General features: G+C 36.9%; 2 protein-coding genes across 2 annotated transcripts; one reads left to right on the top strand and one right to left on the bottom strand.

Moving 5' to 3' along the window:
- The first annotated feature begins 36 nt into the window (after positions 1–36).
- LOC125227880 (DNA-directed RNA polymerase III subunit RPC2) lies at positions 37–8617 on the top strand. The gene is made up of 12 exons (XM_048132259.1): positions 37–207; positions 376–707; positions 889–1001; positions 1568–1743; positions 2026–2213; positions 3641–4025; positions 4195–4558; positions 4874–5332; positions 5475–6269; positions 6375–6511; positions 6779–6942; positions 8381–8617. The coding sequence occupies exons 1-12, from the start codon at positions 148–150 to the stop codon at positions 8595–8597; spliced, it is 3390 nt and encodes a 1129-aa protein (XP_047988216.1). The 5' UTR covers positions 37–147; the 3' UTR covers positions 8598–8617.
- A 377-nt stretch (positions 8618–8994) lies between these two features.
- Positions 8995–22073, bottom strand: LOC125228329 (sphingomyelin phosphodiesterase 4). Its single transcript, XM_048132846.1, has 13 exons — positions 21884–22073; positions 21358–21660; positions 20234–20336; positions 19080–19290; positions 18745–18922; positions 18125–18417; positions 17554–17743; positions 17153–17274; positions 16509–16726; positions 15758–15888; positions 15217–15321; positions 14107–14229; positions 8995–9361 (listed from the first exon to the last, which is right to left on the bottom strand). The coding sequence occupies exons 1-13, from the start codon at positions 21899–21901 to the stop codon at positions 9032–9034; spliced, it is 2325 nt and encodes a 774-aa protein (XP_047988803.1). The 5' UTR covers positions 21902–22073; the 3' UTR covers positions 8995–9031.
- Positions 22074–22306: the final 233 nt, after the last annotated feature.

Raw genomic sequence — 22306 nt, 5'->3', positions numbered from 1 at the left:
CCGGTTGTCTGTCATTCTGACGTGCGGCGCGTGAAGTCAAAAAATTGAGAAATAATTTAAATTAATGTTTTTCTTATAAATAATGATATATAGGTTATGTATTACTCTCTAAAAGATAAGCTGAATTAACGAATTACTTAGGTAACAATGGGTGACAAAAACAATGAATGGGACAAAGGTTTACGGGAGCCTGTTAAAACGTTAGAGGTTAGCGTGTTTACTATTTTATAATTTGTTAGTTCTATTACTTGTATCCATAAATATTGTATAATAAGAAGGTAAATTCGCATTTATACTAACGAGTTATACTATTCTCAGACATAAATTGCTCAGCAGGAGTATGTAATAGTTTGATGTATGTATTTACTATTTCAGGACAAATGGAAGTTGGTTCCATCATTCCTACAAGTAAAAGGTCTCGTAAAACAACACATCGATTCCTTCAATTACTTTATAAATGTAGAGATCAAGAAAATAGTCCAAGCCAATGAAAAGGTGTTTTGTGACTCTGATCCATTGTTTTATGTTAAATATCTCAATGCTTACGTTGGTACACCAGACTTAGAGGAAGGGTTTAATGTAACTAAGCCCACAACTCCTCACGAATGTCGGCTTAGAGATATGACATATTCGGCACCAATCACGGTTGACATAGAATACATAAGAGGTAACCAAAGGGTGATCAAAAACAAACAGCTGATTGGCAGGTTGGTATTTCAGAATTCAATTTGAAAATATGAGTTATGGTGTAGCTTTATTTAGTAACTTATAGAGTATTTCACATGTAAAAAGTAGTCTGATTACTGCTTTAATTATTCATTGGAAAAGCAATAATTTAAGCAATGATAAACTTTGGATTGAAAAAATGAGTTGAATCTTCTTTTTCAGGATGCCTCTCATGCTGAGATCATCAAATTGTGTACTGACTAATAAATCTGACATTGAATTATCCCAATTGAATGAATGCCCCCATGACCCTGGTGGCTACTTCATTATTAGAGGTATTATAGGAGTCTATTTTTATATGCATTAAAAGCAATAATTATTGGTCTAAGTATCTAAAGAATGACCAGAATTATATGACTATTGTCAGGAGGGCGCTGTTATTCTGTTATTCTGATGACAGTTCAGTTTCATATGAAGAAAATAATTCTAATGAAATTCCACAACATTGCGTTTAGTCATATATTTATTATTATTATTATTATTATTATTATTTGTAAAGCAGGCAGGCAGTTGTAGTAACTGATAAAGCCAGGTTTCTGGTCAGACTTTAAAATATTAATGAGGATTTAACTGTTTCAGTCAACTTGTTTAAAAGTATAAGGTACAGTAGGGCAAATCCCGACTGGGGGACAATTATAACTGATCCATTTTTTCCATTATTACTCTATTGAGTTTCACATGTCTCCACTGAACATGCGTGCCATATATAACCAGTGGGCACTATTTAATAATGTAAACATTGTAAAACATGGAAAAAAATGGATCAGTAGCATTTGTCCCAGTCAAAATTGTCCAGCTGTACCTTAATTTGATTTAATCATTAACTTTTATGTTTTCTAAGGGCAAGAAAAAGTAATATTGATACAGGAGCAGTTGTCTAGAAACAGAATGATAGTTGATGAATTTAAAGGGGCCATACAGTGTCAAGTTACAAGTTCAACCCATGAGAAGAAAACTAGGACTATTGTTATATTGAAAAACACCAAATATGTGTTGAGACATAATGCTCTTTCTGATGTAAGTTATAATTTATTTATATTAAACCATACACTTTTGAATGGGTCTGAAACAAATGGGTCAAGCCAATGCCAAAAAATGGACCAATGAAAATAGCACAGCCATACTGTCAAGAATGGCAAAGGTGGTGGCCATCATCCATTAGGGCATGGCAAAAAAAGAAAAAGAAGACACTAAATATTGTTTTTTTTAACAGACTCCATAAAAAAAAATCTAATGTTAGAATTCCACTGACAGCACCACAAAATTACTAGAAATGTTTGACATATTGTAATTTTTCAGGACATACCCATTGCAGTTGCATTCAAAGCTATGGGCATTTGCAGTGACCAAGAGATAATGCAGCTAGTGGGCACTGACGATACAACTGTTAAGAAAATGGCACCTTGCATTATGGATTGCCACAACTTGAAGATATTTACGCAAAATCAGGCACTTGCTTATATTGGCAGTAAATTGAGAGTCAAAAGGTACTTATACAAATTCTTACTAATAATCCGTGAAAGTCGAAAACTTAAAAAAAATCATATTTAGTCTATATTTAAGCAATACAAATTTTAAACATTTTCCTCCTCCAACTTTTATAAGCCAAACCTCTTTGTCATGTTTCCGGTTCATTTGAACCTAAACCTCAAATTACCCTATTGCACAGTACAACATAAAGCCAAAAACACATATTCTCATAATAACATAAATTCAGAATAGCCTAACACCGAAATACCCAAGTCCCAAAACACCCTAAAAGACTAAATTCAAAACGAACTTATCTCTTTTATATACTATTATCACGATCGCCTACTGTCATAAAAGCAGAAGGCCCAAACAAGCTATTCCCGTAAGACACGATTCATGTTCTACACGATTTTCAAAATACAATAGTTTCAAAACAAGCTAGTCCCAAAATACCCTAAAATATCCTAATGATGAAAACAATCTAGACGCGACTTAGTACAGTCAGTAGCTGAGGTTTACACAACCTTATTATATTTACAATAGTAAAGACTATACAGTTTACAATAGTAAATATAATAAGGTTGTGTCAACCTCAGCTACTGACTGTACTAAGTGTTCTACATATATTTTTTTTCCTTTGCTTAAGACAACAAGAGTCTTTTACAACTCTAAAGTTATTTTAGTTATTCGGTTTTTTTCTTCATGTAAAATTTTTTTAGATGTACTTTGACACTTAGAGACTCTATACATCTCTAACATCTCTTATTAATAATCATAATAGCTTTGTACTTTGTATAATTTCTTGTGTTAATATTTTTTTTTTATGAATACTTTTGCTTATTAAATTGTATCTTGTTTTTTTTAATGCATGTTAAATATAAGATGTAATGTTTTGAAAAGAAGTGGCCCGCCGAGTTTCTTGCCGGTCCCATAGTGGATACCCTCCTCCAACTGAGGGGGGACTGAAATCTTCTCGAGGCTGAGGCGTAGGGTTAGAGCCGGCGTAGTTTTATTTGACGTTCATAAGCGCATTGTAATATGCCTACTTGGAAAATAAATATTTCATTTCATTTCATTTCTAGAATTAGGAGTACACTTTAAAAATTTAGGGTGTTTTGATACTAGCGTGTTTTATTTTAGAGAATGGTTTATTTTAGGATTAGTCTATTATGGGATTAGTTTGATCCGCGTTTCAACTCTTATGAAATTTAGGTGATGCGGGAGTAGTACATAATCTAGATAAGTTCGTTTTGTTTTTAGGGTGTTTTGGAACTAAGGTATTTTGGTGTTAGTTTATTTTGAATTAAGGTGTTTACGAGTATATGTGTTTTTGACCTTATGTTGTACTGTGCAATAGGGTAATTTGAGTTTAGGTTCAAGTGAACCGGAAACTTTGTCATACCCACAGATTTGATTATTTTGATTATTTCCTGTGTTCTTACAGATTCCAAACAGCAAGTTCTAAATCCCGAACACCTATCGACGAGGCGCGTGATCTATTAGCCACAACCATCTTAGCTCATGTGGCTGTAGAGAACTTCAACTTCTACGTCAAAGCTATTTATTTAGCTATCATGGTGAAACGCGTCATCGAGGCTGAGACCAACAAGGCCTCCATTGATGACCCCGACTACTACGGAAACAAGAGGCTGGAGTTAGCTGGCTCTCTGTTAGCTCTTATGTTTGAAGATCTGTTTAAAAGATTTAATTGGGAATTGAAGTCTATTGCTGATAAAATAATACCTAAGGTTAAAGCGGCGCCGTTTGATGTTGTAAAACATATGCGACCAGACTTGATAGCGAATGGGTTGTTCACGGCGATTTCTAGTGTAAGTATAGACACATTTCCGTGGGCTTTATTTCTATTGACATAATGACGTTAAAGGCTTCGAGTAATTTATATGATCATTTAGAAATTATGAACGTGTATTTCGAACCCTATTTATTCCGGATTTAGTTTTGTTAGCAATTCAATTTCGTAATAGCTTTTCTTTTTAGGGTAACTGGACAATCAAACGATTCAAAATGGAACGGCACGGCGTAACCCAAGTACTAAGTCGGCTAAGCTACATATCAGCACTTGGCATGATGACCAGAGTCAATTCGCAATTTGAGAAAACCAGAAAGGTCTCTGGACCGCGGTCTTTACAACCTTCTCAATGGGGCATGTTATGCCCATCGGATACTCCTGAAGGAGAAGCGTGTGGTCTTGTCAAGAACTTGGCTCTGATGACGCATATTACGACTGAGTGTTCTGAGCATCCGATAGCAAGACTTGCCTGTAATGCTGGCGTAGAAGACGTCAGACTCTTGGGTGGGGAAGAAATAAATCATCCGGCTAATTATTTGGTGTTTCTGAACGGTAAGTCACGTAGGAACTGCGAAATATTTTTCTGACGTCCTTTGCTTTCTGCCGTCCTTGTGTGTGCCGTGCGATGGTATACCGAGACATGTCTTCCTTGGTCTTGGTCACTTTAGCTTAAGTTTTTGCGAGATTAGGACTCAATAGGTCAGGACTACTATTAAGCTTTGTAGGTAAAGAGCGCAGCTACGGCATAAGATAAGAACGTAATGGGTAATAATAATAAGATAAAATATATCCTTAGCTTAGATATCTACTGTACAAAACAATATGTAATAATGTATCTACTATATAAGAACTCGTCTTTATTTCCAGGTAACATCCTAGGAGTTTCACGTCAATACAAGAAGCTTATCAAAGTATTCCGAATGTTCCGAAGACGCGGCCTGATCTCGGCTTTCGTGTCCATCTACCCCAACCACAACCAGAGGACGGTTTACATTTGCAGCGACGGCGGCAGACTGTGCCGACCGTACATCATAGTCGAGAAAGGGCATCCTTTAGTACAGCAACATCATATAAACGAGCTGAATCGTGGTATAAGGAAGTTCCAAGATTTCCTCAATGATGGTCTGATTGAATATCTAGATGTGAATGAGGAGAATGACAGTCATATAGCTACAGAGGAGGCGGAGATTGACCCGTATGTGACGACGCATTTGGAGATCGAACCGTTCACGATATTGGGCGTGTGCGCGGGACTCGTGCCATATCCGCATCACAACCAGAGTCCGAGGAATACATATCAGTGTGCTATGGGAAAACAAGCTATGGGTAAGTGCGACTCGTGTTAATGTTTCACTTTTACTCTTAGATCAGCACAAAATCTTGTTGACTAAGAATAAGAAGCTGATTGTTTCAACTAACGAGCGTTGTTTGGTTTGGTCTAGAAATCATTTATAATTTCTATTTTCAGGCACAATTGGATACAATCAGAAAAATAGAATCGACACTCTGATGTACAACTTAGTTTACCCACAATGCCCAATGGTAAAAACCAAAACTATAGAATTAACCCACTTCGACAAGCTGCCCGCCGGCCAAAACGCCACTGTCGCCGTCATGAGCTACAGCGGATACGATATCGAAGACGCTTTGATCCTAAACAGAGCTTCAATTGATAGAGGATATGGCCGCTGCCTCGTTTACAAAAGCGCCAAAACAACTATGAAAAGATACAGCAACCAGACCTCGGACCGAATCTTAGGGCCTTCCAGAGACGCTACTACAGGAAAAGTCATCAGAGCGCATGAAATCCTAGACTCCGATGGCATCGCCGCCCCAGGAGAGATGGTTGAAAACAGACAAGTTCTGATCAACAAGCAAATGCCTCCAGCAACCATCAACCCTGTCAACCAAGGCCAACCACAACAAGTCGAATATAAAGACGTTCCTATCACATATAAGGGACCAGTCGAGTCCTATATAGAAAAAGTCATGGTATCTTCAAACTCTGAAGAAGCTTTCCTCATCAAAATATTATTGCGGCAAACTAGAGTTCCAGAAATCGGAGATAAGTTCAGTTCCAGGCACGGGCAGAAAGGTGTGACAGGTCTTATAGTGCAACAGGAAGACATGCCGTTTAACGATCGTGGAATTTGTCCCGACATGATTATGAACCCGCACGGGTTCCCTTCAAGAATGACAGTTGGAAAAACCATTGAGTTGCTTGCTGGAAAAGCTGGGTTGATGGAAGGGAAATTCCACTACGGTTGGTATTGTTATTGAAATGATTTTGCTTTTGTAAGGTGATTTTTGACGCCTATTGACGTCGCGTAAAATAAACCAAGCATTAATTTTTGATTGTATTTTGCAGGTACTGCTTTTGGTGGTTCTAAAGTGCGAGATGTTTGCCAAGAGCTGGAGAAACATGGGTTCAACTACCACGGAAAAGATATCTTCTATTCTGGCTTAACTGGGGAACTGCTTGAGGCGTACATTTACTCTGGACCGGTAAGTCTCAACCTTCTATTCCATAGTCTCTCACCCCTTAGTAGGTAGTAGCTCAATTGCAAAATTGCCTTTATTTGTTTTTCGAGTTGATATCGATTTTAGCACAACTTGCGTTCTCGCACGCGAGTACATTCTTGCAATTACGCTAACGTATGAACTCACGCGCGGAAGCTCGAGTTGAGCTAGACTACCAAGTGGATTTAACTGTGGGGTTTTGGCCTGTAGGGATAAAGATATGCGTTTTATTTATTTTATATTTTGTTATAGGTGTACTACCAGAAGCTAAAGCACATGGTGCAGGACAAGATGCACGCGCGCGCCCGCGGACCTCGCGCCGTGCTCACGCGGCAGCCCACGGAGGGGCGCTCGCGCGACGGCGGCCTTCGGCTCGGAGAGATGGAGCGCGATTGTCTCATCGGCTACGGCGCTAGGTAACGAATGAATGGATTTTTTTAGTACAGATGTTTTTATTTAACGCACTAGTGCGAGAAGTGGTTCATTATATGGCAGGTCGAAACTTCGGAGGCTCATCTATACTGAAAATCGTCGTACGATACGCGTGCGAAAAGGAAATTCGTAACTCGTGTCGATTTAAAACACTCCCTTCGGTCGTGTTTTCATTTATCGCCACTCGTTTCGAACTTCCTTTTTTACGCACTTGTATCGTAATGTACTATTATGAATGAAGCTATAGGACATAGCACAGGACAAGATGACGCAGCTCCCGTGACGGCGGCCTGGTATGACTGATTGAAACACATGGTACAGTCAAGTGCAAAAATATGTATCGAAAAAATCGTCTCATAAATATGTTACAACGCTCTTATTACACCGGACTAAATGGGACGTATTTTGAGTAAGATGTGTACACCCATAGGTATTTTTACACTTGTCTGTACGGCCTCGCGCCGTACTCACGGGCTGCGCTCCCGCGACGGCAGATGTGATAGTTCTGCACTCTGTAGTAGAATGTTGCTGTAAGGCTAAGTTCAGATGAAGGCGCGGCGACGCGCGGTTAAAATAGTAACAAGTAGTTAAAGTAGTTCATTGATAAATCATCGAGACATACAAAATACTAACCCAACATTATGACCTCAAAGATTTTCATAAAATGCTAGAACGTAATAACAACACCCGTCTGAGAGGTCATCAGTATAAACTGGTCTCTCGCAGGTCATACAACAATCCTCATAGACATTTCTTTAGTAATAGAGTGGTAAAAGCTTGGAATCAGCTCCCGGAGGATGTAATATCGGCCCAAAGTGTAAACGAATTCAAGAATAAGTTAGACAAGCACAGTGCTAATTCCACATAACACCTGAAACCTCTACCGACAACTGGATACAGGCTTTATCAGTTACTACAACTGCCTGCCTGCTTTACAAATAATAATAATAATAAAATTCGGCATCCATCTTAAAGGCTGGCAACGCACCTCCAACACCTCTGGTGTTTCGGGTGTCCATGGGCGGCGGTGATCGCTTACCATCAGGCGACCTGTCTGCTCGTTTGCTTCCTATCCCATAAAAAAAAACAATACCATTGATTTTGTTTCAATCTTTATCCGCACGTCATCTGAACTTAACCTAATATTCCCTACTAGCGTTTGCCCGCGGCTGCGCTCGCGCTAAATTCGAAAATTGCGGAATTCTCGATACAGTCTTCCACCCCCTAATTTAGGGAAGTGGGGGGTTGGAAAGAGACATAAAGTAGTCTATGTCACTCTCCATCACTTCAACTATCTCCACTTAAAAAATCACGTCAATTCGTCGCTCCGTTTTGCCGTGAAAGACGGACGAACAAACAGTTTTTCACACTTTCCCATTTATAATATTAGTATGGATTAACGCCACCGTTTTGTTATTCCAGCATGCTCCTAATGGAGCGCCTAATGCTGGCGTCTGACGCGTTCAGCGCGGACATCTGCGGCGGCTGCGGGCGGCTGGCGTCGCGCGCCTGGTGCCACGCCTGCCGCTCCTCCGCCGCCGTCTCCACCGTCGAGATGCCCTACGCCTGCAAGCTGCTGTTCCAGGAACTGGCCTCCATGAACATCGTGCCTAAACTTACGCTTAAGAAGTACTGTTGATTTGTGTAATACAAATGTTTAATAAATTGTGTTTTATTTTACGGAAGAGGGTTTTCTGAATCGTTTTTTTCGCCAGGCGGCGCTACTGAGGCGTCAAGTCTTTCTGACAGCTAACTTCAAAATCTACCAATCATATTAAATCGATGTTTTATTTGCCAGAAGATGGAGCTCAATCACGTGGCCAACATCGATATATTTTTTGTAAATTACAGTTCCCTGGAGTAGCTTTTATCGTTGCTAACGCCTAAAAATGACTCACACTAGAACGGAACGGGACGGGTCGATATGTTATTTCCTTACGAAGGTGTCAATTTGTATAAAAGAATAGCTTGTGTGTAACACAATTGACCCGCTTGAAACTTAGCTGAAGGCAAGTTTTGAACAAAAAACAAAAACAGCAACTTAAAAAAAGTAATTCATTTTTTCTCTTAACACTACGCTCTCATGATCCTCAACATTTTACAAGTCGCCTTCGTTAAAACTAGGCACGCCCACATAATAAACAGTATAAAAATATAAAACACTCCACTGGCCGAATAGAATATTCTTAAAAACAAATAGCCTATAACAACCCAGAAGACAAAGGCTTGTGAGCCAAGTTTGCGTAAAGATAAACGAGGGGGCAGGTTTTGGCTGACGATGTTTTGGTGGTTGGTGGCGTCGCGCGCGTAGGAGTGGATGGTGCAGGGCTGTTGTAGTATCTCGCGGGCCACGTGGCCCCAGAAGTCGTTTCTGTTCCAAAGGTTGATGAATTCGTCGTGGTACTGTAAAGAGAAAACGGAAAGGTATGTTATGTTACATCTACACTAAACAATTCTGACCCTTGCCAGTGAAATTTTACCTTATAATGTACATATAATTTACTTTTGTTCGTTAGGAAATTTATCAATTCGAAACAAATAGGTGCGAATAAAAATGCACTAAGTATCTACAAGTTCAGTCATAGTGAACCGTATCTGTACCATAACAAGGTTGCTTTTTTTCTACATGCTACATGTATATTTATATTCCAATTGAATATTATTAAATTTGATTGACCTACGGGCCAGTTGCACCAAACCACCTGTAAATGTAGGCTCTGTTCGTAAAATTTTACCGATTACGTGGGGGACTTAACGATTTGTTAATAAATTGCGTTGCACCAACCCAAAAATTACTGAACGTAACCGCTAACTGTGATGCCAGGTCGTGAATGAAATCTTACCAACATTTTTATGGTAGAATTGATTTTTCATATAGCAACCCAATCATATGAATGTCAAAATCTTTATTTAAAAAAAAACTTAGGCGCAAACTAGCGCGAACTAAACTTTCTTTGCAGCTCTTATCGAAATATTTAACAATTTACACCACTTATGTACACTTGTGTTCGTGGTTATTTTAATGTATATTCATGACGCATGAAAAGGACGCGTCTCTACGACTTTCAAGTGGCTATTTCCAACCTAAAAGCCTTTGTAACAAGGAATGAAGGAACCAATTAGCAGGCAAGTTTTCTCATGAGTATTATAATAATTATAGGTAGCTTATTACAGACCTCTTACCCAAATGCATAGCCTTTATTCCGTGAACTGGCTATAAAACAAATTAGCATACTTTTGGTGCAGTACTAGGTAAGTTCAATGTCATACACAGCACACAGCCTATGGCAAAATCTCCAATAAGATTAATGACAAAACTGTTTGTTGTAGCAGACATTTAAGTTTATTTATGTACTGTTACTTAAATTTTGTTGTTTTTGAAAAGGATTATTAAGTACTAAATATAATAATAAGTTACATGTTGCTTTCTTTTCAGAGTTGATTTACACCATTTGATATGGACTACAAGATGAAAGTTCTACAAGTGAATCTGTTCTAGAAATCAACAAATTATACTATGAAATTAACTGGAAGTCTGGGAGAAACTTGTAGAAAATAAAGTTTTATAAATTATTATCATCAGAATTTCAATTTTGTTAATAAAATATATTTTTGTTACTTTATGTGCCATTTCATACTAATATCCTGTTTAGGTAGGGAGAGTAAAGGCCAAATGACTATACAGTCTCACACTAATAGACCCCAACCCATTGAAAATTGTGGTTATAAAATTTGAAATTGAATGCTTATTCTCAGCAATTCCCGAAAAGTTTGTACATTTGGATCACGTCTCCGATTTTGATGAAAATTGGTAGACTGATAGATTCCATGATGCTGAGAAAGATCCACTAGGTTTCCCAAAATGTCCTAGGTAGTTTATATGAAACCTTCCTTTTTTGTTACCGAAAATGTATAGAAATCTGATAACAAAAAAAAAGGAAGGTTTCATAGAAACAACCTGGGACATTTTGGGAAACCTAGTTGACCTTGCTCAGCATCATGGACTCTATCAGCCTACCAATTTTTATCAAAATCGGAGATGTGATCCAAATGTACAAAGTTTTCGGGAATTGCTCTTCTAAAGACCATATTTTCACTGCAATATGTTTGAGGCTGGCATCTATTGGGACCAATCCATTTATTCACATGTTAGAGAACAGCACCGATTTGTGATTGTGGCCGGCAGACACATTTTTTCCAGAGTATGTAAGTTTTTTATGTAATCAAGTGTTTACATAATTATATTATTGTCTGAGTAACCCACAACACAAGCATTATTATTAAGCTATCATGGAACTCAATCTGTGTAAAAATAAAGTCCTACCTATAATATTTCTTTCTTTCTAACTTTCTAGTGTCACAGTTTATGATAATTAGTACTTTATTTATGAACAATACAGGATTTTATCTACCTTCCTGTATAGTCATTGTTTCCCACTATACTCTTATTATAACTATCTGCTTATTCAAGTTATAATTTCCTTTTTTGAGGTGTAGATAAATTACCCATGAAATTACTGTTGTTTTAATTTCACATAGGTATATTTCTTCTTTCCAGAATAGTAAGTAAAGTTTCTAAATTAGCATGACACAACTAGAAATTATTTTGCCTATATATACTGCTACTGAAAAGTCTGATAACGCTCTGACATGCCACAAAATTCACAAGCCCGCCCTCAATAGTATGCTGAAAAATAAGTACAGAACTATATGTGCCTACTTATGAAATCATAGACTCTGGTTTATTTTAGAAATGTTCAGCTGCATCATTTATATCAAAGCAACACAAATTATGAAATACAATTTGAGGACTTTTAGTAGTAGGTAATAATACTTTAAAATTGTTAGAACATTTTGGTGTCAAGAATTTATCCCTGACCGACATGAAAAATTTAGGTTTAAGTAAAGTGAATTTCAAGCAGATACTTACTATGATTGTTTGTATTACTATTTAGGATAAAATCTTTATTGCTTTCATGTTGGTTAGCTTTATGTATTTAATTAGCTGAAGTACATGCTTGATTGTCAACTTTGCCTTTGCACTAGTCAAACTCAAGATTGCATCTCTCTACCCGGAGTGTTTATGAATAATATGAATTCTCGTTCATCCCACTGTTTTACTAAAAGCCTACTGCTGCTGCTAGAAACAAATAATGCTATGCTGGTAGAAACAAATAAATTCTCATTCCTATGCCACTGGCATAAGTCAACTTCGCTGTGTCACCGACATAGGAAGAGGATTATTTTGGTCTCAAACTTTGTGACGCCAGCACTGAACATGTTAAATGTAAATAATTTAAGTTGACTACTGCAAAGTTTTTGCATTATAGGTTTATGAAAAAGTTATAAAAGGAGAAATAAAACACAGGTAAGTAGGTATGAACAGAAATATTATAATAACACTTTCTTTACATTTTTTCACTGATATCTTATTATGCTGTTGCTTAAAAGTTGTGTAGATTGTCCCAACACATTTGCTTCACACTAAAATACTTCATTTCGGATGTCTCATGGACGTGTATAGTTTAAAACGAAAGTTGATTCCTGTCGCGAGATACGATTTTGAAGGTCGGATTTTATACAATGTTTGTCGTTATTCTCGCCCTGATTTCGGATGTCATAGTGGATCCACAACTTTTTCCAGGATATTTATCATTTTATTCGTGATTCCAAATATACCAAGACCCTTTTAAAGACTATTGTCGACAAATAGTTTTCATTATTTGCTGTCGAGTTTTGATCTCATAGGACGCACTTGTGAATTTCTTACAGCATCGATCTGATTGTATATTCAACTGAAGCTCATTCTGCACTCGATCTAAATATAAACACACATTTATCAACAAAATAAATTAAATTAAAGGTGTTTACAAACACAAATCGTCGCGCAATTAAAATAACCTTAAAAACCACTCTGGTGTGTCACTGTCACTTTTGTATGTTCAGTTACTTCCACATATTTACTGTTTTAAACGTTTTATAAGTATTTTACATTGCTAATAGCTCAAGTTATTTTAAAATAAGCATAAACTCGTGAAATACGGGACAAATTCAAAACATTGGCCGCCATTTTGGTTCCTAGATTTACCTAATACGAGCCGTTAACCGGTGCTCTGGCACCGGTTAAATGAATCGTAATGGCCCCTGTACACACATGGCCAACGGTTCCACCAGCCCTTTGTGAAACCCCTTGGCCAAGATAAGAGCCGCTGTTTACACATTGGCGAACCAATCACTTGGCATTGGCTCTTCATGAAAGATGGACGTGTAATGAAAAAATCGAGGAAATTCTTGGTCATAGACGTTGTCAGAAAAAAAATATTAAAAAATAATAACCCCGTAGTAAAATTAAATTATTTGCAATATTAACAATTTTTTGAATATTCTGATAAGAACATTTATCTTTTTTAGGAAATACATTAAACATTTGCAAGGTTATTTTATTTCCTAAAATCTACACTATTATTGGCATAGATAAACTTATTATTTTCGTAAATATATCACTACTGTCCTCTCTGACGGCTGACGACCAACTGAATGAAGCGCCAACGTGTAAACGCAGTTGGCCATTGGCGCCAAGATCCTTTGATGTGTGGACAAAAAACCGACACGAATCGGTTGGCCGGCAAGCGCAAGCGCCAACTGCCAACTTACGGCCAAGTAGCCCTCTACACACATGGCCAAGGGGTTGGTGGAACTGTTGGCCATGTGTGTTGGTGCAACGCAAATATGGACTTAACGGTCGTCGGAGCCATCTTTAACGATAATGATTAGGACTACTGAGCGTTTTAATTTTTTTGCCATTCTTTTGTTTTGTTATTTGTAGGGAATTTTAGGTCAGTTGTACTCAGAATCACGAGCATTTTCTCTCAATAGGTGACAAAAAGTGTCCCAGAATCTCCATACATTTTTGTTACTTTCGTCTTTACATTACTACTTTACGTTACCATTTCCCATACAAAATGTATGGGAAATGGTAACAGAATAAGAAAAACCGTATGGAACATTTTTTCCCCTATTAGGACTGGAAAAGGTGGTGACTCTCAGTAGAAATAACATTCATATTTCTTAAAAATGGCAAAAAAAGAACTGTTAGGAGCTTTAGAAAGGTATAGTAGTAGAATAATGTGTTAAATGTGTATACTCACCACTTCATTCAGTCTGGACGCTATCTGATACAACATTCGCACCAATATCGTACTCTCATACGTGGCTATAGGCATGAGGTCTGGGTCGCCCATGTAAGTAATGCTTTTTGACTTGTCGCGTAGCTGAAATAAAGAAACAAACAAATTCTTGTAAAATCCAATGTATACAAACAAATGTGACAATCGGGAGCTCGGAATATTAAGGCTGCTTTCGAGAAAAACGTCAAAATAATGTAAAATTGATAGTTTTAGTCGGTGAAATACTACACTTTCCGTTATTTAATAGATATATTTAATTCAAGTTTCAATTACAGCATCTTATCATCTTGATGCTTATCAAACTGGATTTTAGAAAACTAACTCAGTAAATTAATTATGAATTTTTCTCTGATGCACGTTCAGGAAAACCCGCGTATAGCACTGGAGTAGTCGATCTTATTTGTAAAATTTGGACAATTTGGAATACTGAAACTGGTAAATTTATAATACGTTATATCGTACTACACAAACTTCTCAGACTACATTTTTATTATAAGGTTTTTAAAAAGAGTAAACAAGGCTAAGACGAATTCAATTTTTTTCAGAAATTACCTAAAATTAAGTGACAATTTCTTTGAAAATCTACATCACATCGGAGTTATTTTCATACAAAATTAATCTGCAACGTTTACTAAAATTGCTCTTATGCCTTAGTGATTATAAATTTCTATTATATTTTTTTGGCAATTTTTTTGAAAACGAGCCTTCCCCGTCACAATTATTGCCACTTCTGGACATTTTCTCATATTTTGTTAGACTAAGTTGAAAAAGTCCTATAATATGTTTTATATATTTGTAAACTACTCTGAAAGCTCTTTAATTTGATATCACACGGTACGATTAAGCGCTCGGTTACGATTTCACTATTTTTCACATGAAAGCCCTCTTAAAAGAGGGAAGACATTAGACAATTTGTGTAGTTTCTAACCATAGATAGGACTTGGCATGAAAACTTAGCGTGGTCGGATTGTACTGTTCTTCGATATGAGACCGTAATTATTTATTTATTTTTTATGTGTTTTTACTGGTTTTCACTGTTCATATTGAATCGAAATCATTTGTGAAAAATACCTTGTTTGTGATAGATTGCGAGAATTGTGTTTGGTTTGCAAATGAAGAGTGTTCCGTGATATCCTCCGCTACTGGATCAAGGGGCAGCAATGACGATTCTTGCAACTGTAATCAAAAATTACATAATAAATAGATGTTATTTTTTTGTTTCATGAGCAATTTTAGTTCCTTGGTAAAACTCAATTTATTATTTGTATCTTTTATTCTCATTCATCGCATTCGATCATCGGAATATCAAATACCATATCATTTATTTTTATGGATGATACCATAAGTATAAAGTCGTAATTCGACCTTTCTGTGGCCGATTTTCATTTTGTTTTTGTTACTTTTTTTTTGGGAATTATTATACTTTTTTACACAGAATCAAAGCTCTTATGATTTTTTAAGTTTTTAATAGTTAAGATTTCTAGTAAAATTTGAAAGGTCGTAACGTAACTCGACGGTAAGTTTAAATTTATATGAAGTAGTCTAGACAACGTTAGAGTGTTTTCCCCTGCCTCTTAATATTATCTAACTATAAATTAATAATAATACATACCCCAAATATATCAGCAAAGAAGTGTATGGTAGCGTTCAGGTAGTTCGGGACCTTTTTGCATTCCTCCAGGGCCTGCGAATCTTCGTCGTCTGGAGTCAGCATGAGCCAGTGCTTGAAACTAGCCCATAATCCTGACAAATAATTTAAATGCGATTTCAATATACACACGACAAATAACGCAAATTCACAGGAACGATATTTCACGACATAACCATTTAATTATTATTTATTTATTTTATTATTTATTTGTTCCTGAGTCATGGATGTTTTCTATGTATATAAGTATTTATATATTATATATTATATATATCGTTGTCTGAGAACCCACAACACAAGCTTTCTTGAGCTTACCGTGGGCCTCAGTCAATCTGTGTAAGAATGTCCTATAATATTTATTTATTTATTTTATTTATTTATTTATTAGTAAAAAAGTTGGATTTATCCGCGTCCGGAGCTAAGCCACACAAATTTTGGGCATTCCACGAGAATATCGCTTACGACATGCAATTCTTGCTTATACTTCTAAAGACGCTAAGAAAGCTGAAGTTGTGTCTGACAACCTTTCCTGACTTGGTTAACAAATTGGCAGTATTTTCTCGAAACTTTACAGATTTCATTGAAATAGCTGCCATACAAGACAGTGAAATGCCCAAGTACACATATTTTTTTACAGTAGGTACAGTTGATCATATATGGTTACATTTGCACTCGTGATCGTGGACATTCCTTGCTTATAATAAAGAAAACAAACCTTTATGTTGTTGATTCATTCGTTTCTCGAGGTCTTCTAAATGTTTCTCGCTGGCATATTTAGCTGCGACTATCTTCTTGACAAAGTCTAACGAGTTTTGTTTCTTGTTTTCACTCCATATGGGCTCGTACTCGAAATTGGGAGACATGTTCAATTCAGATATGGCCTGTCTGGCGATTGCGACCCATTTGTGGAGAGCCATGCCGTTGTATGAGAAACTAAAAGAAAAAAAGCAAAATTTACTTTAAATTTACTAAGGGAACAGTTATACTGAGCATTTTCCGCAAGTCGACAACCATTGTGCCTATTTTTCGTGAGGTGTAGCATTTTTTTCTAGTTCTCTAACTTTGATGCTCGCGGTAGGCCGTCTGCTGAGGCTGGGTGCTGTGAGTTCACATGCTAAGGTGATAGGTAGACTGAAGTCTTCTTTATCTCTATGGCTGGTTTTAGTGTCACGCGGACCAACCGCGCTGAGCAATCCGCACAGGACTAATATGTATTAAATTCAGGAGTGTTTTGAAAGTAAAGCGGACGGGTTCACGCGGACTACCACATCAACTTCATACAATTGGCCGTGTGGTTTGTATCGGTCGGCGTGACACAAAAACCAGCCTAACAAAGAATTGATTAATTTACCAACATACCTTGAATCAAATGCAGAGGTGTTATAACTTGATTCGGGACTAGCGTAAAAACCGGAATTATTTTCAGTTATCGCCTTTTCTAATCCTTTCAATATCGGAACTAGGTGTTGCTGAGAAAATACCTGAAAAAAAACATACATACAATTATCTATTATTGTAAATGTGATAAGCTTCGGCCGAAATCAATAAGTATTAAAACTTCGTCATAATTAGGTCGATGACTTATGCCCATAAAATCACATTTCGAAAATTTAATATCAAACCAGCCCGCAAAAGAATCTGGTGATGTGCGCTGCTAAAACACTAGAAATTGCTCAACTAAGCCATAGAGAGAAATAAGTAGACAAAGCGAAAAACTCAACCGACACGGATGCGAGTGAGCGTATGACAAAATAACGAACCTTTCCCAATCGGAACAGCATAACCGCATTTTTGTAAGACGTCAGATCAAGCACCATGAACCGGGGCAGCACCAGCTGTAGTATGCAGGTGTAAGCAGGGAAGTTCTCAGCAATGTACTGCGTGAAGCTAGCATCGAGTGCTGCGTGCGTACTGCCTTCCTCTTGTTGGTTGTTGTTTGCCTGAGGGAACCTGCAAATCAGTTTTGTCAATACAAATACTCACGTGTGTATTCCCATAAGGGATAGGCAGAGCACATGAAACTGTTACGTTTTTCAGTGCTAATCTTAGAGGTAGTGCTAATCGTTTTATTTCTAAAACGAAATTGTGAGGTTGCAGTGACAGGTTGTCACGTGTCAGCCTCTGGCCTACGCCACAATTGAACCAATACCCCAAGTCAACAGTCAAGTCCCCAGTCAACTTCCACGACACTCACGGGAGGACAGGGGGTGGTGAAATCTTAACCCGTCATCACAAGGGCAATTCACATTTGTACAAACTTTTATTGTAAGTAACTAATACTCATTTAGACAGACCAAACAAAAAACACAGTTCCTATTATGTTTTACATACCTGTCTTGATTGATAGCGTTATCCGTATACCTCCACGGCTGTATCAGGCTCAACCACAGCTCCATGACCAGTCTAAACGAAGCATCTAACGGCCAAGTCGACACCATATGCTTTATATAATGGTAAGCCCGCGCGCACATGAGTTGCCGAGCGTACGTCCGCAACCCGTCCGAGCGACCCGCCGGGTCTGATATGTGTTTTGCAGAGAAGGAGTGGATGTGTTTGACTAGCACTCGCACAGTGCGTACACGCTCTGGACTAGAATTGGCGTTTATGTAGTTCTTTTGGTACATCTGGAAGGATACGTACGAATATAATTTAACAATAGGAAGGAGGAATAAAAACCGGAAATAGCATCAATTGCAGATGTGTTCAATATTAAAATCAATTTGATTGTCTCGTTTAGAAGAACGTAAAATTTTTCGATCAATTCAATTTTGCAGTGCTTTACGAAAACCTAGGAACATGGATCATGATTGATTGATATCCTTAAATTATCCTTTCTCTCAGAACACCTGATATCAGTTATGCATCTTATCCAATAGTTCTTTGCGATTATGATGAACAATTTATAAGTACATCTACATCAACTATGTTGGCTTATTTAATCAGTAACTTACTTCAATATTTCTTGCGTTAAACTGGTCCACACTCATCCAAACATCAATGAATACTTGCAGCACAGTCTCTGAACGCCACACTTCGTTTTTCGATTGATTCTGTGGTGGTGTGTGTTGATTGCTTATTCCGGGCAGGTCCGGTAATATCAGCAGAGATGGTGAATGTTGGCTGAATGGTCTGTAAAACAAAGTTTTAAAGAATCCAAGTTTTGACGCGCATGGTTATTGCCCAATATTCACCATTGTGCACTCTTGACTAGGTTGAAGAATTGATGTTAATTTTATAATGGAAAATAATATAATTCAATGATAAATAGCTATCATTCAATACCAACCTGTTAGCTGTTTGCAATGGTGCCGCCATATGTACTTTTCCCGAATAGTTGGGTATATGAGGCAACACAGGCACATTAGGGTCAGAGGGTAAGAAGTGCATCAGGTAATCGCAGGCCAGCGCGAAATATGCACAATTTTCCCATGAGCTCTTGTTTGGGCTGTAGCTCACCAGGTGAAGAGCAAAGTTGAATATATAAAAGTCAAATGGATCTGAATATTTAGTGAAGGAATCATAATATGACTGAATTTGAATAATATGGTATTAATAAAACTTTTACTATGGCATGCACCATCAGGTTTACTAATAGAGACCTTTTTTTGGTCTATCTAAGTTGACCACATTATTTACAAGGAGTATGTGAATTGTGCAATAATTCTTTTCCCACAATTTTAGATGTTCAGGATATATTCTAAAGATAAAATATAGTTTATATAATCACCAATGAAATGAAATTCAAGACCAGTAACTGTAATTGTCTTTAGTTTGAAAATCTCAAGATTTACTTTAAATAAATTCATAAGGTATTTGCACAAAACTTCTATTTACTTACAAAAAATTATTCATTTTTAGGGTTCCGTAGTCAACTAGGAACCCGTTAGCACTAGAAAGCTGAAATTTGGTACCAATATGTATATCAATCACGCCGACAAAGTGCAAAAATAAAAAATGGAAAAAAATGTTTTATTAGGGTACCCCCCCTACATGTAAAGTGGGGGCTGATATTTTTTTTCATTCCAACCCCAACATGTGATATATTGTTGGATAGGTATTTAAAAATGAATAAGGGTTTACTAAGATCATTTTTTGATAATATTAATAGTTTCGGAAATAATCGCTCTTAAAGGAAAAAAAAGTGCGTCCCCCCCCCTCTAACTTTTGAACCATATGTTTAAAAAATATGAAAAAAATCACCAAAGTAGAACTTTGTAAAGACTTTCTAGGAAAATTGTTTTGAACTTGATAGGTTCAGTAGTTTTTGAGAAAAATACGAAAAACTACGGAACCCTACACTGAGCGTGGCCCGACACGCTCTTGGCCGGTTTTTTCTGTAATAGGTAAAGTTCTATGCACAGAAAGCCAATCAAATAAGCTTAGCTAAACTACTAGTTTCAGTAAATGTACATAAAGAAAATAATGTAGTAAAAAGGATACTGAGAGCTAAAGCCACTGCATTGAGTGACTGTGGATCAGTTGTCAGCATGTCCATGTAGAACTGAGGACACCTTCCTCTTTCTAATGTCAACTGCAGCTCCATCTGAAATTTAATACAGGTTTCAAAAAGATTCACAATTGTAGTCTCAACATAAATAAAAGATGGAATTCCAGTTTAGTACAAATTTTCAATGTTTAGGTATGTGTGTAGTAGTGTAAGAGTAAGATTGTCTTTACATATAAGAAATCAACATTTACATCATTATTCTTAACTGTTACTAAATGTATATCTGTTTGTCTACATTTTTAACCGACTTCAAAAAAGGAGGAGGTTCTCAATTCGACTGAATGTTTTTATTTTTTTTTTTGTATATCGTGGACCGATTTTCAAAATTTTTTTTTTTGATCGAACGGGTATAACCCCAAAATGGTCCCATTGGCACCAAGTCGGGGTCTGATGATGGGATCTTGGAGAAATCGAGGGAACTCTTCAAATGTTATAGGCACATGTAATGTTCTTAGTGTATTTTTCAAAGGTACACCAGTATTTACGCCTGATGGTAATAATTTTATGTGGCTGAGCTGATGATGGAAGGTCAACTCCTCAACGGTTAGGAGTTAAAGGATAATTCTTTCACTACTGTACATATATTCGGACTGATACATATAATATCACTAGGAACCACTAAAAATCAACAAATAAATTAACTTTTTAACAAAAAATAAAACCGCCTTCAAAAAAAGCGTGTTACAAAACACGGAGAAACTAAAAAGCCAAAAATAATAAACCTTCGAATTCAGATTTCTTATCGGATTGCAATAATCTGAACATCCAAATTATAAACAAATCAATTATTTTTGGAGTCGGGGCCAGCCTGCGTATGGTTGGGTGGGGCAAACAGGAAATAGCAAGGCGACGAACAGGTCTGGAACCGACTACAAAAATAATTGATTTGTTTATAACTTGGATGTTCAGATTATTGCAATCCGATAAGAAATCTGAATTCGAAGGTTTATTATTTTTGGCTTTTTAGTTTCTCCGTGTTTTGTAACACGCTTTTTTAGAAGGCGGTTTTATTTTTTGTTAAAAAGTTAATTTATTTATTATTCATTAAGTTACTTACTGGCAGAGAACTTAATGGCAGATGGTATTTTAGCTGAGGATCCAGCAACAGCTTATAACATAGCCTGAACATGGGGCCCTGCGGCTCCAAGAAGCTAATCAACAGTTCATATTCATATCTGTCCGTGTCCCAGGACGCGGAGCGCAATCCCCAGCCATTTGAAAATGATGAAGCAAATATATTGTTGATCAGTTGAGGAAATATTGCTTGTAGGTCTTTGCTGGGGCTGGATTGATCTATAATCGTTGTCAGCGCTTTCAGTTTGTCTAACAGCGGGTAGTTTAAGCAGGTGTAGAACCTGGTCTGCAAATAATAACAAAAACAATGAAAAAGGCATAATAATCTGAAAATCAACGAATTAATGAATATGAGATGTGATAACCACTTGTTAGTGCTATAAAGGTAAATCCACTGACCACGTATAAAGTATTGAATTATTTTAAAGCTTAACATTACTAAATGTCTTTCTAGGTTGTAGGTTATGAATACACAACAAATGTTAAATTAACAATCGCTTTGAACTCACCATAAGATCCAAAGCCATGGCTAAAAGCTTTTAAATGAGACTTTTTTATTTCGCAGTTCACACGCAGCTTAATTCATGCTATTTTGAAGTTTGTTTATATTAACATTAACACAAAAGAAATAAAATATTAAGGTATCGTATCCGCCGTTACCACAGCCGGCGCTTGCTCAAAAATCTCAAAATTCTGACGTTTAGTGAAGTTCAAGTTCCATCACAAACTACAGAGTATACACGATCAGATAGCTCACCCAACTGAAAAAGAACACTCGGGAAGAAATTATATCAAAAATATAAAATTATTAAAAACAACAACAAGTGTCCCCGGTTTTCCTCATATATTTCTATTGTTTTTTGCATCTGACTCTCACAAGTTGTAATATTTTACTAGTGTTTCGCACACTGGCAGTAGTAGTGTAGCTTAGA

This window comes from Leguminivora glycinivorella, chromosome 7, assembly GCF_023078275.1.
Source record: "Leguminivora glycinivorella isolate SPB_JAAS2020 chromosome 7, LegGlyc_1.1, whole genome shotgun sequence".
Lineage (NCBI taxonomy): Eukaryota > Metazoa > Arthropoda > Insecta > Lepidoptera > Tortricidae > Leguminivora > Leguminivora glycinivorella.
The sequence above is the reverse complement of the archived record's forward strand: the minus strand, read 5'-3'. Positions and strand labels throughout refer to the sequence as shown.

Coding starts and splice junctions, on each gene's coding strand:
- LOC125227880 (XM_048132259.1), top strand. CDS start 148: ATGGGTGACAAAAACAATGAATGGGACAAAGGTTTACGGGAGCCTGTT. Junction 708..888: donor AACAAACAGCTGATTGGCAG/GTTGGTATTTCA, acceptor CTTCTTTTTCAG/GATGCCTCTCATGCTGAGAT. Junction 4,026..4,194: donor TGTTCACGGCGATTTCTAGT/GTAAGTATAGAC, acceptor TTTTCTTTTTAG/GGTAACTGGACAATCAAACG.
- LOC125228329 (XM_048132846.1), bottom strand. Junction 18,418..18,744: donor TTAACGCAAGAAATATTGAA/GTAAGTTACTGA, acceptor GTATCCTTCCAG/ATGTACCAAAAGAACTACAT. Junction 17,275..17,553: donor TGCTGTTCCGATTGGGAAAG/GTTCGTTATTTT, acceptor GTTTTTTTTCAG/GTATTTTCTCAGCAACACCT.